The sequence below is a fragment of the Lygodium microphyllum genome, chromosome 9 (genome assembly GCF_053477565.2).
Source record: "Lygodium microphyllum isolate KBCC chromosome 9, Lygodium_microphyllum_v1.1.10, whole genome shotgun sequence".
Classification (NCBI taxonomy): domain Eukaryota; kingdom Viridiplantae; phylum Streptophyta; class Polypodiopsida; order Schizaeales; family Lygodiaceae; genus Lygodium; species Lygodium microphyllum.
Window position 1 is genome coordinate 90,386,040 of NC_141143.1, and position 16,456 is coordinate 90,402,495.

General features: G+C 40.1%; 1 protein-coding gene across 5 annotated transcripts in view; it reads right to left on the reverse strand.

The window, feature by feature from the left end:
- The window catches only part of LOC148031276 (uncharacterized), a 60,847-nt gene extending 46,654 nt beyond the window's left edge, over nucleotides 1–14,193 (reverse strand). For 3 of the 5 annotated variants that reach the window (XR_015691869.1, XR_015691868.1, XM_087684794.1), the window contains exon 1: nucleotides 13,699–14,192. Coding sequence is in view for 3 of the 5 variants with exons in the window: in XM_087684794.1 (XP_087540920.1) it covers nucleotides 13,699–13,797 (99 nt within the window). In the remaining 2 variants the exon portion in view is untranslated. Of the gene's footprint in view, nucleotides 1–13,698 lie in introns of all 5 variants that reach the window. The other 2 variants (XM_087684793.1, XM_087684792.1) reach the window with 1 other exon arrangement.
- Nucleotides 14,194–16,456: the final 2,263 nt, after the last annotated feature.

A 16,456-nucleotide genomic window follows, 5' to 3' on the forward strand; every position in this document is an offset into this window, starting at 1 on the left:
AGACAAGAACTAGACCTAGAACTCGAAGTTACTTACTTGGAGGTCTCAACTCCTTGAGCTCCCAAGTTTGGCAATGGCAAGACTACATAGCTCTATGGCGAGCCCCTCCTTTTATAGGTGTTGAAGGGCGACTAAAGATCTTCTAGAATGTTCCATGATGACATCATTGTTGATACAAGCGATGACATGGCATATCTTCTAGAAGGTTCTATAATGATATAGCAAGGGTGGGTTCGCATGGTTGGCCTGAGAATGTCCTGTTAAGGGTGAATTTGCACGAGGTGTGGATTCATATGGCATGAGCAAGAATTAATCCATACACTTAATCATGGCATGTCCGTGACAACACCCCCTCTTCTAGCGATGAGTTCCACGAGGAGCATGTTACATTATTAAGGTAAATTACGGGAAACAGGCGCGAGGGACGACTGTTCGGGGGCCTTGGGCACCTGAACGGGGTTTAGGGGAGCCTAGAATGAAAGAGAGTCCAAGAATAGTAGGACTCACTAAGAGTCGACGGCTGGCAATCAGATCACGATGGGAGTTGCCAGCAACTATCTAGGCAAGGTTGGGAGGAGAAACGCATCTCGTGCCTCTGTCTTCAAGTTCGACTCGTGAGACGTTCTCATAGCGAAAAGACGAATCTAACGGAGCTTGCATTCGTTTTTGCCCATCGTATCACACTGGTATCAAAGCAGGCGTCAGGTCCTTTCATCAGAGTAGGCGTCGGGTCCTCCTTCCTTCAGAGCCGTCGGGTTCTCCTTCAGAGCTGCCGAGTCCCGCTTCCATTTGTTTTCGCATGAAGCTTTCTTTCCAGCGCCCACATGACATGTCATACGAAATCTGGCGTGAAGTTGTTACCCGACATGTCACCCGTCATCCAGCGTGAAGACGGTGCCCCACACGCTTTACGCCCGTATTCTGGACACGACTGACCTCGTGAGGCGCAATAAATAAAAAACGGCACTATATCGCCTGGCGCCTCTGTGACCAGCTCCAACTGCAGGTTACTATCTGACGACTGCAGAATAGCCGTGTGACAAGTACAGTTTGGCAAAGAACGAATTCAAGGAAGGCGTATAGATGGTTCACGTGACCATTAGGAAGGGGTGTATTTAGTCCTCTCCTTACTAGGTGTTTCTGCCAATAAACTTCATTTCCAGCGTAACCAGCTCAGTTCGGAAAAGACAAATTATCCCTCACTCTTCGGGGTTATTATTAAAAGCCAGCAACAGTTGCCCTGTTACTATAACCAGGGAAGTACTTTACTTTGTACGCAAATTTCTTATATTTGCTTTCCAATTCCAGTGTATTAATGGAAGAGAAAGGAAAAGAGGGAGTAATTGAGGGTTCTAGTTCTGGGGACCACCCTATGGTAGATCCCCATGAAACGAAGATACAAGAAGAACAGTGGGAAGAATTTTTTGCCACACGAGAACAATTTGATGATCTAACTGCTCGTGTGCAGGCACAGGGGATTCAAATGGAATTTTTAACTCAAACACTCACCGAAATAAAATCTCAATTAACTTTATTATTAGAAAGGGACAAAAATAAGATAGAAACCTCGGATATCCCATCTTCATCGAAAGTTTTGGATGTGACTATGCGAGATCCTAAGGAACCCCACCATAAGTTGAGGGATAATCTAGTTTTAAAATATATGAAACCCCCTCAGTTTCACAGGGAGGAAAAAGATAGAAATAAAGACACTATCTTTAATTTTCTCCAAAAATGGGAAGATTTGCACAAACTTAAAAATACTCCACCACATCTCCAAGCGCTAGAGGCCAGTTTAACTTTGGGGCCAAAGGCATATAAATGGTGGCGAACTTTAAAGGAGACAAATAAAATACCTGAAACTTGGGCTCAATTTGAATCGGTCTTTTTGAAAGAATTCCTTCCTGAAAAGGAAATGGAAAGAAATTGGGAAGATTGGGATTATATCAGACAAAAAGGAAGACCCCTACTAACATATTTGGAGGAATATCGTGAGATAATCCTCAAATTGGAAGGAATAGATGAGTTTCAAAAGACAAGAGGATTCATTAGGGGACTAGATAAGACCTGTAAAAAGAAAGTAAAAAGGAGTTCACCTAAGACGCTTGAAGAGGCAATTAAATTTGCATTAATAAATGAAGATAGTACGCGTCCAGGAACACTCACTAGTCTCACTGATACGGAGCCCAAGACTAAGGAATCGGAAACCTCAAAATTTGCAAGTAAATTTTTTTTAAAAATACCATTTTTTAAGGGCAAGAAACAACCTTTTGAAAAGAAACAATATGTAAGGCCAAAGTTAAGTCCAGATGACTTTGATAAGGCCAAAAAAGAAAAGCTGTGTTTCAATTGCCTATCCCCTAACCATGCTCCCTGGAATTGCCCTCAAAGGAAAAAGGGGGAAGATAAAGGAAAGGATAAGGACAAGGGCAAGGGAAAAGAAAAACAAATCCATGTAGTGCAGACTCTAGAATTAAAGGGGCATGAAAAGTATAAATCTTTAGAGGTTTTGCACAAGGATGTACAACACAGGTGTTGTATGTCAACTTCTATATGGCAGCCTACCTTTGGGCCACATGATTTAGTTAGAGTGCATGGATTGATAGCTGGAAAGAGGGTTAAGAGTCATGATTGATGACTCGACTACCCACAATTTCATAAATTATGCACTTGTCAAAAAATTGAAACTTCCCTAACAAAAGAGTGGGCATCAATATGTTGTTTGTATGATGCAAGGTCAAGATAATAAAATATAGGATACAATGGTATTCAATTTGGAAATTGAGATCCAAGGATATAAAGATAAACTTGATTTCCAAATTATGAATATGGAAAGAGCCAATATTGCTTTAGGAAGGGAGTGGCTATGGGGATTGGAACCATCCTTAAAACGTAGTTATCATCATAATACACTGGAATTTGAAAGGGATGGTAAGACTTTTGTGATTCAAGGTGAACAAGAAGTATCTGATAATCCTTTGTTGTGTTCCACTGAGGTTCAGAAGCTGATAAAAAGCTTGTGAGGTATATATGTTATGGTCTCTTCCTGTACAAAACACTTTTACTTTCTGTAATATAAAGCAACAATTTTCTTATGTTTGTGAGTTAAATATAAATAATAAATTAAGTGGTTTATTAGATGAATTTAAAGATGTGTTTCCTTCTGATTTACCTAGTGGCCTTCCACCAGATAGGGGTGATATAAATCACCCAATTGACACAAATAAGGATACACACCCTATTTCTAAACCACCTTATAAGTTAAGTGAAACACAGCACCAAGAAGTTGAAAGACAAATCAAGGATTACCTTGATAAAGGGTTTATACAACCCAGTAATTCACCTTGGGCTTCGCTAATTTTATTGGTAAAGAAAAAAGATGGTTCTATGCGACTTTGTGTTGATTATAGAGCACCTAATAAGATAACGGTGAAGAATAAATTTCCTATGCCCAAAATGAAAGATCTTTTTGATCAATTACAAGGGGCAAAATTCTTCACAAAGATAGATTTAAGATCAGGCTATCACCAAATAAGAATTAAGGCACAAGATGTTCCTAAGACAACATTTCGTACTAGATACGGGCGTTATGATTTTTTGGTGATGCCTTTTGGCCTCACTAATGCACCAGCTACCTTTATGAAGCTGATGAATAGTGTGTTACGGCCCTATCTAGGACATTTTGTAGTAGTCTTCTTGGATGATATCTTGATCTTTAGTAAATCCAGAGAAGAACATTTGGAACACTTACAATTGGTATTCCAACTGTTAAGAACACATTCCCTTTATGCGAAGAAAACTAAATGTGAATTCTTCGCACAAGAGGTCAAACATTTGGAGCATATTATCTCGAAAGAGGGAATCAAAATGTATCCAGAAAAAGTAAGAGCAATTATTGAATGGCCATCTTCAAGAAACCTAGAAGAGCTGCAGATCTTCCTAGGTTTGTCTGGATTTTATCGTAGATTCATTCAAGATTATGCCAAAATAGTTGTTTCAATGATAGACCAACTTAAAGGGAAAGGGAAAAGCTTTAATTGGGGAACAGACCAAAATGAAAGTTTTCAAAAACTTAAGGTAGCTATTGCTACAGCTCCAATACTATTAATTGTGGATCCCAATAAACCATTTGTGGTTGAAGCCGATGCCAGTGATAAGGTGATAGGCGCGGTCTTATTACAAGAAGGTCAACCAGTTGCTTTTGAAAGCAAGAAATTAGACCGTGCAAAACAGAATTATTCTGTTTATGAGAGGGAGTTGCATGCAATAGTACATGCGATGAAGAAATGGAGGCACTATCTGTACGGTGCCAAACTTTTGATCTTGTCGGATCATGAAAGCATTAAGTGGCTTAATGACCAACCGGATCTACAAGGGCGTAAAGCCAGATGGGCCGAACTCCTCCAAGAGTTCGACTATGAGATAAGGTATAGAAAAGGAAAGTATAATATAGTGGCTAATGCACTCAGCAGAATGCCCATCATTAATGAATTGAGTTTTACTCAGTTCACTTCCGATTTGCTTGAATCCTTAAAAGGGAAATGCCAGGTTGATCCGGTATATTCCAACATATGGAAAGCAATAAAAAATGGGGATCCAAATGAAAGGGCCTCGACTGAGGAAGGAATATCTGAGGATGTTCAACAAGGAAATGGAGCATCAGGGGTTGCTCAAACCAGATTCAAGTGGAAAAATTTTACCATTGACAATGGTTATTTACTCTACAAAGGTAGGGTATGTGTCCCGAAAGATAAAGAAATAAGGCACCAGATACTCTTTGAGTGTCATGATACCCCTAGCACGGGACATCCAGGAGTTAATAAGACTTATAGTCTTATTAAAAGGCAGTTCTATTAGCCTAGAATGAATAAAGACGTCCTTGACTATATGGTCAAATGTAATAAATGCCAGGTTAATAAAGCTGAAAGATTAAAAATGGGAGGACTTCTTCATCCGTTAGAGATTACTTCAGGAAAATGGGAGGACTTCTCCATCCGTTAGAGATTACTTCAGGAAAATGGGAGAGTATCTCCATGGATTTTATTGTTGCATTACCCAGAACACAGAGAGGGCACGACTCTGTGTGGGTGATTGTGGATAGGTTAACCAAAATGGCTAGGTTTATTCCAACTTCAACGGATGTTAAAACACCAGAATTGGCTAGATTATTTGTAGAGAACATATACCAATCGTATGGCCTTCCGGCAAATATAGTTTCTGATCGGGATAGAAAATTTGATAGTCAATTTTGGCGTGCGGTATTTAGGAAGTTGGATACTAAACTTAGCATGAGTACAACGGACCACCCGCAAACAGATGGGCAAACTGAAAGGGTTAACTAAATCCTTGAAGATATGCTCAGGGCATATGTAAGTAAAAGGCAAACTAATTGGGAAGAGTATCTACCGATAGCAGAGTTTGCATATAATAGTGCCAAGCACTCTTCCACTGGATATAGTCCATTTATGTTAATGTATGGGTTTCAGCCTAGAGCTCCTCATGCAGTAGGACTGCATAAGGAAAAGGTTCAGGCAGCCAAGGATTTTTTAGAGGATATGAATAGTATGTTAAAATTTGCTCAAGAAAATATTAAGAAAGCTCAAAATCGAGCTAGAGCTTATGCAGATCCTCACCGAAGAGACATCTCCTTTGAAGAAGGAAAATTGGTCTATCTTAAAGTGCCTGAACAAACTAAAACCGTGAAAACGGGACAATGTCCAAAGCTTTCACCCAGGTATTCTGGTCCTTTCACAATACTTAAAAAGGTGGGAGAACAGGCTTACAAGCTCCAACTACCTGTTGGTAGTAAAATACATCCAGTTTTTCATGTAAGTAAGCTAAGAAAGAAGCTAGGTGATTTGGATAATCTAATCTTAAATGATAACATTGAGGAGCTATTAGACGACCAATCTAATCCACATGAACCAGAAAGAATATTAAATGTTCGTAACAGACGAACAAGGAATACTATTTTTCAAGATGTTTGGTCAAATGGAAAAATTGTTCAGAAGAAAGCTCAACATGGGAGCGAGTAAGTACCTTAAGGAAAAGGTTTCCCAATTTACAGTTAAACCTTCCAAGTATCGTTTTCAAGGATGAAACCGATTCTTAAGAAGGAAATGTTACATTATTAAGGTAAATTACGAAAAACAGGCACGAGGGACGACCGTCCGGGGGCCTTGGGCACCCGAACGGGGTTTAGGGGAGCCTAGAATGAAAGAGAGTCCAAGAACAGTAGAACTCACTAAGAGTTGACGGCTGGCAATCGGATCACGATTCGTGAGATGTTCTCATAGCGAGAAGACGAATCTAACTAAGCTTGTATTCGTTTCTGCCCATCGTATCACAGAACACCTCAATGGTTTGATCCAAGTTTTGTTGGATTCGTCTTATGAAATTCTTTAACTTTGAGAGGTGCTCTTCAGAGATATTCTATAGGTTCCCAAGTGCGATCATTGATGTCATATCCTTTCCAATGAACAAAGTATTCCAATCGACCTCAAGAGACCCTCAAGTCTAAGACATGCTCGACCTCAAATTCTTCATGATCTTCAATCTAGACACGTAGTAGGGGACTAGATTTGTCCCCCCTCAATGGTGAGCTATGGTATGGCTCAAGCAAGGAAACATGTAAGACTGGGTGGATCTTCATGGTGCTGATGAGTTGGGAGTCGGTAAGCAACTGGATTGATCTGGGCTACAATAGTGAAGGGCCCAAATCTTTGGTGGTCTAGCTTGGTGGAGGACCTTGTTGTCTAGAGGTTATGCATGAGTAACCATACTTTCTCACCGACTTTGTATACTGGATGTTGGAGACGATGTTGGTTCGCGCATGGTGCTTGTACTGATTCTGAGCCTTTTGAATTTGTCGTTGGAGTTCTTCGTATATATCTGCTAGGTGTTGAGCTTTATCTCGAGCGGCAAGATTCGTTACTTGATTGGAGAGATGTACATTCATTCTTGGATGCTGGCCATAGTTTGCAAAAAAAAGAATTTTCTTGGTAAATGCATGGATACTATTATTATAAGCAAACTCTGCAAAGGGCAAGAGCTCAAACCAATCATTCTAATGGTAGTTGATGGTGCAGCGGAGATATTGTTCCAAGCCTTGATTTACCCGTTCTGTTTGACCATCAATCTATAGATGATTTGTTGTGGATAACTTAACTTGGACTCCAAGGAGGTTGCAAAGGCTCTTCCAAAAACTAGATATGAATTCAAAACTCTGATCTCGTTGATGATGTCGTATGGAAGTCCATGTAATCTAAAAATGTATCTGAGGAACCTTGGCCCTGTTGTAGGTATCACATGAATTTTATATATTCCTTAACTTCTTTCCATATCTTGGGCCACCAAAACTCTCTTGAAATAAGTTCTAAGGTCTTATTAACTCCAAAGTGTCCTGCTGCTGCTGGGGTGTCGTAGCGTTGTTGGAGTACCTTAGAGTCTCGGCTTTCTTGGAGGAATATAAAGTAGATCATTATAGTATAACAATCCATTAGTTTCCTAAAGCTCACAAACTTCAGTTCTTTTTTCCTCTTGATTTGTTCTCTTGACATTGTTGGCCAAATCATCATGCAGCAGGGCTTCATGGATTAACTGGATCAAGGTAGGGTTATCTTGATGACCAGTGGAAAAGGCTGTTGAAGCCAGCCTTCCTCCTCATGGATGGGTGATAAATCCCTGATTACAACTTAATTACACCAGCAAACAATTAATGCAAATATAAAAATACAAATTTACCTACTGATCTTGGACAATGCACACCCGATTGGCCCCAAAATTAGCGTCCCTTTCGGTATTTCTTTAGCTTTATTGAAGAAAAAGTTGATTTACAATGGGATTCTCTCGATCCCCTTCGCAATCTAAACTCCCCTAGCTATCCAAAGTGACTAGCAAGTCTTCAATCTGATTTGCCCCTTGATTCGGGCACTTCATTGGCCTTCACCCACTTCATAGATGATGGAAATGCCCCAAATTCAATGGCTGGCTAGCCCTCCTCCTAAATTTAGCTGAAATTCACCTTCAGTCTTGAAAATTCCAAGTCTTGGAGCTTCCAATTTCTGGCACACTTCCCGAGGCTGCTGCTAAACCCTAATTCTACTACAAATTAGGGTTTACAACAAAGAAATCTGAAATTTCTCAGCCTCCAAGGGACCAAATGCTGAGATCTTCGGAGTAAAGCTGTGAAATGGCTAGGAGATGAGAGAGAAAGCTGTAGAGAGAGAAAATTCAAAGTTTCTTTGCAAAGAACTAAAGAAAATCTATCATTTACTGTTGCTGCCATATCTCAACAGCTTATAGATGCAAAGAACTAATAAAAATCAGTCATTTACTACTGCTGCCCTATCTCGACATCTTGTGGATGTTGTCACCTGCTATTTATTGGTCTTCTCCAAGCCCTGGCTGCCTCAGAAGGTCCTCCAATGGCTGCAAATCAGACCAACAACCTCTCCTCCCTCTCTATTGCAAGCTGAATACACTAAAAATGCCTCTCTCCAACCTCTAAAGATATTTTTCAATCTTACATAGCCATTTTGACAAGTGGCAACCTTCCCAAATCGTTTTTTCAGCATTATCCATAAATAAATATTAATTTTCAGTCTTTAAATACTGAAAATTAATCTAATAATTATTTTGGTACCCAAAAAAATAATCTGATTGGCCAATAATTAAATTGGCTAGGCATCTTTCATTCCCAGGTGTCTCTGCACCATCTTTGACCATCAGATTGGCGTTAGGTACCATTAAACGCCACTTCTCTAATGTCATCAACAACTGACACTTAGGCCAAATGAATAACCTAGGCCAACAATTGGCACCAGATACCACCAAGTACCTGTGCGGCATAACTTATAGCAACTTTTGCCTTTGATATCCCGTGATTTCCTCGAGTCTCGGGCTCGTAAATTTACTCTAACCCTAGTTACACCTCACATGTGCAACATTTACTTAACAATGGGATTAAAACTTAATCCACATGTTAAGTGAGGTTTCAAAAATACATGTCCTCATGACAGCTACTAGCTGAAGGTGCTCTAACTTTAGTATTGCTCATTGTTGATCAAAAGCTTATTCTCCCTTCTTAGATGCCAGTAGGATCTTCTTGATAAAGTTGACTTCGATTAAGGATATAAGTTGTCATAAAGTATTCTAGACTTTTGTAATCTGTGTAGACGATAACTTTATGGGCTGCATCCTCTAGATGAGGGTGCCAAGTATCAAAGGCATCTACAATGGAAAGGAGCTCTTTTTCACGGAACTCATAGTCTATATCTGGAGGGGAAAACTTCCTTGAGTGGAATGCCATTGGATGCATATGACCATCATCTCCATACTGGAAAAAGATGACTCCTAAGACATAGTTTGATGCATTGGTCTCCAAGAAAAATGGCTTGGTAGGATCTGGATGGACTAGGATTGGGGCAATGGTGAAAGCGGTCTTCAGGGTTTGGAAGGCCTTCTCGGCTTCTAGGGTCCATGAGAACTTCGAGTTTCCTGTGAGACTGGTGAGTGCTGTGACTATCTTTGAGTAATCCTTGATAAATATCATATAGAAGTTGGCAAAGCCAAGGAAACATTAGGACATCACTGAAACATGTGGATGTTTACCAGTCAAAAACAGTCTCGATCTTCTTGAGCTCCATGAAGATTCCTCTTTGGGAGACATTGTACCACAAGAATTCCACTTCTATCTCATGGAAAAAACACTTCTCAAATTTTGCATATAGTCTTTTTTCTCTTAGCTTTTCCAAAACTAATTTTACATGGTGCTCATGCTCCTTTGGATCTTTTGAGAATTCCAGGACATCACCCAAGTATATAACTACAAAATCATCTAGATGCTCTCCGAAGATATCATTCATCATATGTTGAGACACTACAAGAGCATTGGTGAGACCAAATGGCATAACAATATACTTGAAGTGATCATACTTTGTGCGGAAGGCTGTCTTCCATTCATCTCCTTCTCTGATCCATACAAGATTGTAAGCCCCTCGTAGATCAATCTTTGTGAAGATCTTGCCTTTTCCAAGGCGTTCCAAAAGCTCTGGTATCAACAAGAAAAGGTATTGATTCTTGACTATTGAAAGTCATGAAACACAGCTTTCCTTCATCAAGAGGCCTTTATCTGGGTAGATTCTGGCTGCCATGAGTAAATCATCACCTGCAGCTGCTGATCATGAATCTTCCTCTATTGTTCAAGCCATCTCTCATAAGGGCGGAGCTTTCAATAGCCAATTGTGGCAATTCTAAGGCTGGACAGGGCTGTCCAGAGTATGATGAAGCTGTCCAACGCTGGGTGATGCAGTTTGGAATTGGGTGATAATTCCTAGAGCTGGGAAATGGCTGTTTTGATCAGGTTGGACCTGTCCCTCTTTGCAGCTCAGGCATGTCCAAAACCAGCACCTCTAGTGAAGGGGATGGGACTGGTAGGAAAAGCAAGGGTAGGGTAGAATGTGAAACCAAGCCATCTCCATAACAGTCCTGTTCTGTCACACTACCAAACCCTTCTTAGAACTGGCATTAGTAAGCTCTATCTGATTCCATATGATACACAAAACTCAATCAAAAGCTGAAAAGACAAACTCAGCACCAAGATATTCTCCAACAATCAAAAGCTTCGGTCTCTCTTCACCGTTGACCTCCAGTCACAAAATCTTTTTGTGAAGAGCCTCAAAAGAAGGCCCAAATCTATCTATAGATGCCATCAACTATCAACAAGTGGTAGTATGTTTTGCCCAATGGCAAACTGCAGATGGGACCACACAAGTGCCCAGGGACAGGTTGAGTGGAAACACACCTGGCCTGGATGAAAAGAGCTGTACAGAACTCAGGTGATAGCCATCCAGATTGATCTGAGCACAATGGACCAGAGCTGCAACTGTTGAACATTTTGGGAATGAACTGTTGACGAGGAAATTGAACTAAACCGAGGTGATGCTGAGATTGTTGATGTGCGGCTGAATAAAACCACAGCTATAGTAGGGTTGGAAACCAGACTCAGAGTCTTCATGCTAAACTAACATTCAATGCAAATTAACCTCGCTAAGCATGCACCTTCACCTGCTCTTAGTATCTGACTAAAGATGATTTTGTTTAACATGGCCCTGTATAGGGTTTTTGTACTTATACCAACTTTAATTTTTGGACTGGGTCCCAATTTAAGATTCCTTTCAGTGCTCACCGTGGATGTGTGCTACTCCCCTTGGCCATAGATGCTACATTTAAGGATCAAGAGTACTCCAAGTACCAAAAGCTGTACTCCTGGATCTAGTGACTCAAAAGTTGCATTACTGGATCCAGTGACTCCGAACATGGCCTACTTCTTTATTATTGCAAACTGCCCACTTGTTTTTCTTGCAACTGTTGCATTTTCCTTAGAGCTCCTTCACATGGCTACAAATATTCACAGTGCACTGGATCATGAAGGGATGGTATCACACTGCTCCTATCCCATAAGTGCATCTACAATACCACATTTCCAAGGCATACTGTTGACATCACAACCATAAAATTCCTTGAGAAACTGCACAATTTCATGCCACCACTCTAATCTAAATGGTTGCCCGTTTTTAGTAATCTTGAGCTACTATTGTAAGAGTAATCTACATAAAGATAGATGAATGTAGGAATGATGACGATTTTAGGAATCATTGTGCCTTCCAAAGTGGAAAGGTCTTTACAACTGTGTATGCAGGGTCCATCTTATCTTTGGAGACCTTTTGTCTCTCATCTCCTATATTTTTCCAACTAAATGACTCCACAATAGACCTCATCTGGCAAAAGCTTTAAATCTACTATGCTGCTGTGTCTTTCAGGTCATTTGAACAGTCTCAGCATCATCTATTAGTTTATGCTGCAAATGCTTTGAACAGTCTCAGCATCATCTATTAGTTTATGCTGCAAATGCTTTACATTAGATGTCAGGGTGGGGTAGTAAAGATTGCATTTCTGACATACCTTTTCTCCTTATGCCCCAGGCACAAAGCTGCACTGTTCCAACATGAACATACACAGGCTTTAATCTTTGTACACCCATCACCATCATTCCAAAACATTAACTGATTCATAATGTGGCACAAAGCTCTCCTTGACTCATTTCAGGGAGCCATCTCTTTCATACATGCAACCAAGCATAGCACATCAAACTGATTATACCCTTGAACCAGAAACCAAATAATAGAAAACCAATGAGCTCTCAAGGAAGTTTCAGGGGATTTAATGCCATATAAATCCAAGAGAGCAGCTTTGTAGTTGAGGCAATCAACCAGAGAATATTACTAGTTTTCATAAAGCAAGGGAGACAGTATTAGTAGTTTTCATAAAGCAAGGGACGGATTCCATAAACTAAAGGAGAATCTGTGCCATAATCTTGCTACCAGTAATTGTGAAGGAACCTTCACAATTAATTGTCTCTTCTTGCAAAGTCTGGTCTTACAGGAAAAGAACAGGATGACCAAAATTGCTGCTGGTCAATCAATCATATAGATTGTCTCCACAAAGTTCTCTACACTACCAGACTCAAAACATCTGCACCATGAACCAATGCTGATCAATCAATCACACACAGACTGTCGAAGCAAAATTCTCTACACTACATATACTGTCTTGGCAAAGTTCTTTACATTGCAATCATGCATCCATTGTCTTAGGGAAGTTCTAAGACTATAATCATGCATAGATTGCTCAACGAAGTTCTTTACATTACAATCAATCATGCCTCCACAATTTTTTTTCACTACATAGATTGTTCAGTGACACTAAATCATACATGAATTGCTTCATACACTACAATTGATCATACATAGATTGTCTCAGGAAAGTTCTTTACACCAACGTGAACCTGAAACTGGTCAAAATCAATCATACTCAGCAAAGTCGTCTACACTATGCATCTAGGTGTGTACTTGGTGAACCCCATGCGAGCCAATCAATAATATACCTCCAAGTGTCTATACAGTGAACCAGACGCTTGGCAATCATACAAGAGTTTCTCATCAAAGTTCTTTGCACCACATATCCGAGTGTTTCTACCGTGAACTTGGTGCTGTTCAATTCATATTTCATAGAGCGTTTCATCACTGTTCTTTATGCTACGCATCCAAGTGTCTGTCCCGTGAACTTGATGCTGGTCATCAGACGTACAAAGGTTGCCTCAGCAGTGTTCTTTGCACTACATATCAAAGTATCTTTACAATGGTTCCAATGCTGGTGAATCAGCCATGTCTCATTAAAGTTCTATACAGTACGTCTCCACGTATCTTTACAATGGCCAATGCTGCTAAATCAGCCATGTCTCATTAAAGTTCTATAGAATACACATACAAGTGTTTGTACGGCAAACACCATGCTAGTGAATTGCACAGTGTCACTCTGGAGTTTCTGTACACGGAGCACTGTACAGGCACGTCCAAGTGTTTACCATAAACTTGAGTAAAGTTCTTACACAGTGTCCGTGTAGGATACAGCAAAGTTCTTTACACTGTCCGTCCAAGTGTCTTACGGGGGAGAATGAACAAGAAAATAGACAGAATAAGTGGCTCCATGTCAATTTGCAGACAACTTAAAAGGGAGCGCCTACAAATTGATTGAAGAAGCTAGTCACGCCAATCTCGAGAAATCAAGACAGCTCAAGGAAAAGAAAGCGCAATCGGGAGAGAAGGCTAGTACAAAATACATCTATAGATGCCATACCAGTCCACAACAGAAGCAAGCATGAGAGCGCCATTGACAGCAGCAAACCGAAAAGCGTTGATCTTCTACTACTCGTTGGCAGCTGCAGGAACATCCCATCTCTCTCTCTCTCTCTCTCTCTCTCTCTCTCTCTCTCAAATCTCAAATGCCTTCTTATGTCTCCAGAGAACCTGTCGTCCAACGCTGCATGCGATCATCATGTGATCTTCTCGCATGCGCGGCCATGAGAATTGCAATCTCTCTCTCTCTCTCTCTCTCTTTTTCGTAAATCTCTCTCTCTCTCTCTCTCTCTCTCTCTCTCTCTCTCTCTCTCTCAATTTCTAATCTCGCTCCATTTCTTATTGGGAATTTGGGGGGGTTTCACAGCACAGATGACAATAACAACAAGCGGATCTACCAATCCCACCTCTTAATAGAAGACAAATCTTGCTAAACTGAGCTTCGGCCCCGGCCACCTGGACACCCCTTGCAACAACAAAAACGAGGGCGCAAATACGCTGCCCTTCGTCCTCTCTTTCAAAGTCCATCCTACCTTAGGGCCAGTTCACACGAGATGAATGAACACCGTGCCTTGCCTAGTGTTCACGAAAAAACTGAGGTACATCGTCGAGTGCATTACTACATTCGAAGAAAAACTTTAAACTTTTCAAAATAAAGAAATATATTTTATAAGAGAGAAGTGTAACAACACTAGGAGGGTTTGTGACACATGAGCTTCGGCCCCAGCCACCTGGACACCCCTTGCAACAACAAAAACGAGGGCGCAAATACGCTGCTCTTCGTCCTCTCATTCAAAGTCCATCCTACCTTAGGGCCAGTTCACACGCGGTGAATGAACACCGTGCCTTGCCTAGTGTTCGCGAAAAAACCGAGGTACATCGTCGAGTGCATTACTACATTCGAAGAAAAACTTTGAACTTTTCAAAATAAAGAAATATATTTTATAAGAGGCAAGTGTAACAACACTAGGAGGGTTTGTGACACATGGTCTTGGTGCAGTGGTCACACCTACTCACACAAAGGTACTAAGAGGATGAAAGTCACATTTGTGTAAGTGGATAAGTTCTATAAGTCTCTAATTGACAGATTGAAAATTTTTATCCTATAACCCCAATGATAGCACCTCTTATTCTACAAGTTTTAGAGAGTCCTATCCAAGGATAATATAACCTTATTCCCTTCCCCTGCGTGCAACTATAGTGGTAGTGGGCTCCTCCACTACACCAAGGTGTGACCTGACCTAAATTATCAATGTTGAAATTTTCTTTATCACCTTCCAAAAATGTTTTCTATCAAAACCACTCTCGCCACATAGCAACTGGATTGGACAAGCTTCCTTCACGTTCACTTGATTGTTGTTGGAGTGTGCCATGAGCTAGGATTGGGATGGTTAAAAAATAGGGGCATTTCAATTCTTGTGCTTTACTTTTCTTGTAGATTGTTTTCTAGCGACAAGCCAAATGTTCTCACCTTTCCATGGACATGTGACTTCTCCAACTTTGTCATCTTGAGCTTTGCCCTCTTGGCAATTTGTCTAGTTTAGTATGAACCTACCTTTGCGGCCCCTCCCATAATGCATTTTGGGCACACACTCAAGTGCCCTAAGATAAGGGTCAATTGAAAAGTTTTGTTAATCATATGATACCTCCTATAAAGGATTTTAGTGTGGAAGATGCCAATGTTTTTTTATATGGTACATCAATTGTTAGATTTTTTTCATGTTTTTGCAAAATTATAAATAACCTTGTATACTAGGGAGACTCCAAAGCTTGTATAGTTGCCAAAAGTCATCAAGTAGAATATGCACTTTGGTGTAGGCATGGTAGGGTAGCTAGCTTATGTATTTCAAAGTCTCCATAGTAAGGTAGCTAGCTTTTTTGGATGTCATATATTAGAATTCTAATTCTCTTCATGGTTTGCAAAATCATAAGTCCAGTTGTATACTTTCCTAAATGAATTTCTTTCAAGGAAGGCTTTCTCAATATTCCAATCCTTACATTCACACAAGCAACCTCTTCAAGCAAGAGGTTGTTATAAGATTTTAACATCCTTTTAAACCCCTTTTTTGTTCCTTTTAAATCTCCTTTATCTAGCAAACATCCATTTTGCATGCATACTTATACATTGGTCTTTATTTACCAATTTTGGCATGTCGCATGTATCCTTATGGTGGTTATGTACAAAATTCAAGAAAACACTTGTATGTTCACATATATATGGCATATGGTACAGTGGCACTTACATTTGTTCTAGTATTTATTGTGAGCCAATGGCATAATATGATAATATTAATATCTTAACACCTTGTTATCATGTGATACATGTTCAAATCTTGAATTATTGCTCTTCCATGTTTGAACTATAGTAGGCTATTGGTATATTTAACTAATTATGTATGTGTCAAATATTGTAGATTTCTTGAATTGAGCATGGTTCTAATATTGATAAACAAGGTACTAAAGAAACCAAAGTTCTTTAAATCAATTTTGATATTTAAAACCATGATTGAAACTCACCTCCAGTGCCTAGGGTTGACTAGGAAACCCACATCTAAGCAAGTTGAATTGCAAACAAAAGCAAAGTATGACGTAGGAAGTGAACTAGGAAAGGTCAAAAGCTAAGCATGACATTAAAAGGTCAAAAATAGTGTAAGAGTGGCATGTATATTGTTGGTCAACCCTCCAAAGCTAGAACTAAGAACCCCTAATTGATCACATATTATAGTGCCTTTGAGATGGCCCCCAAGCCACCAACTAAG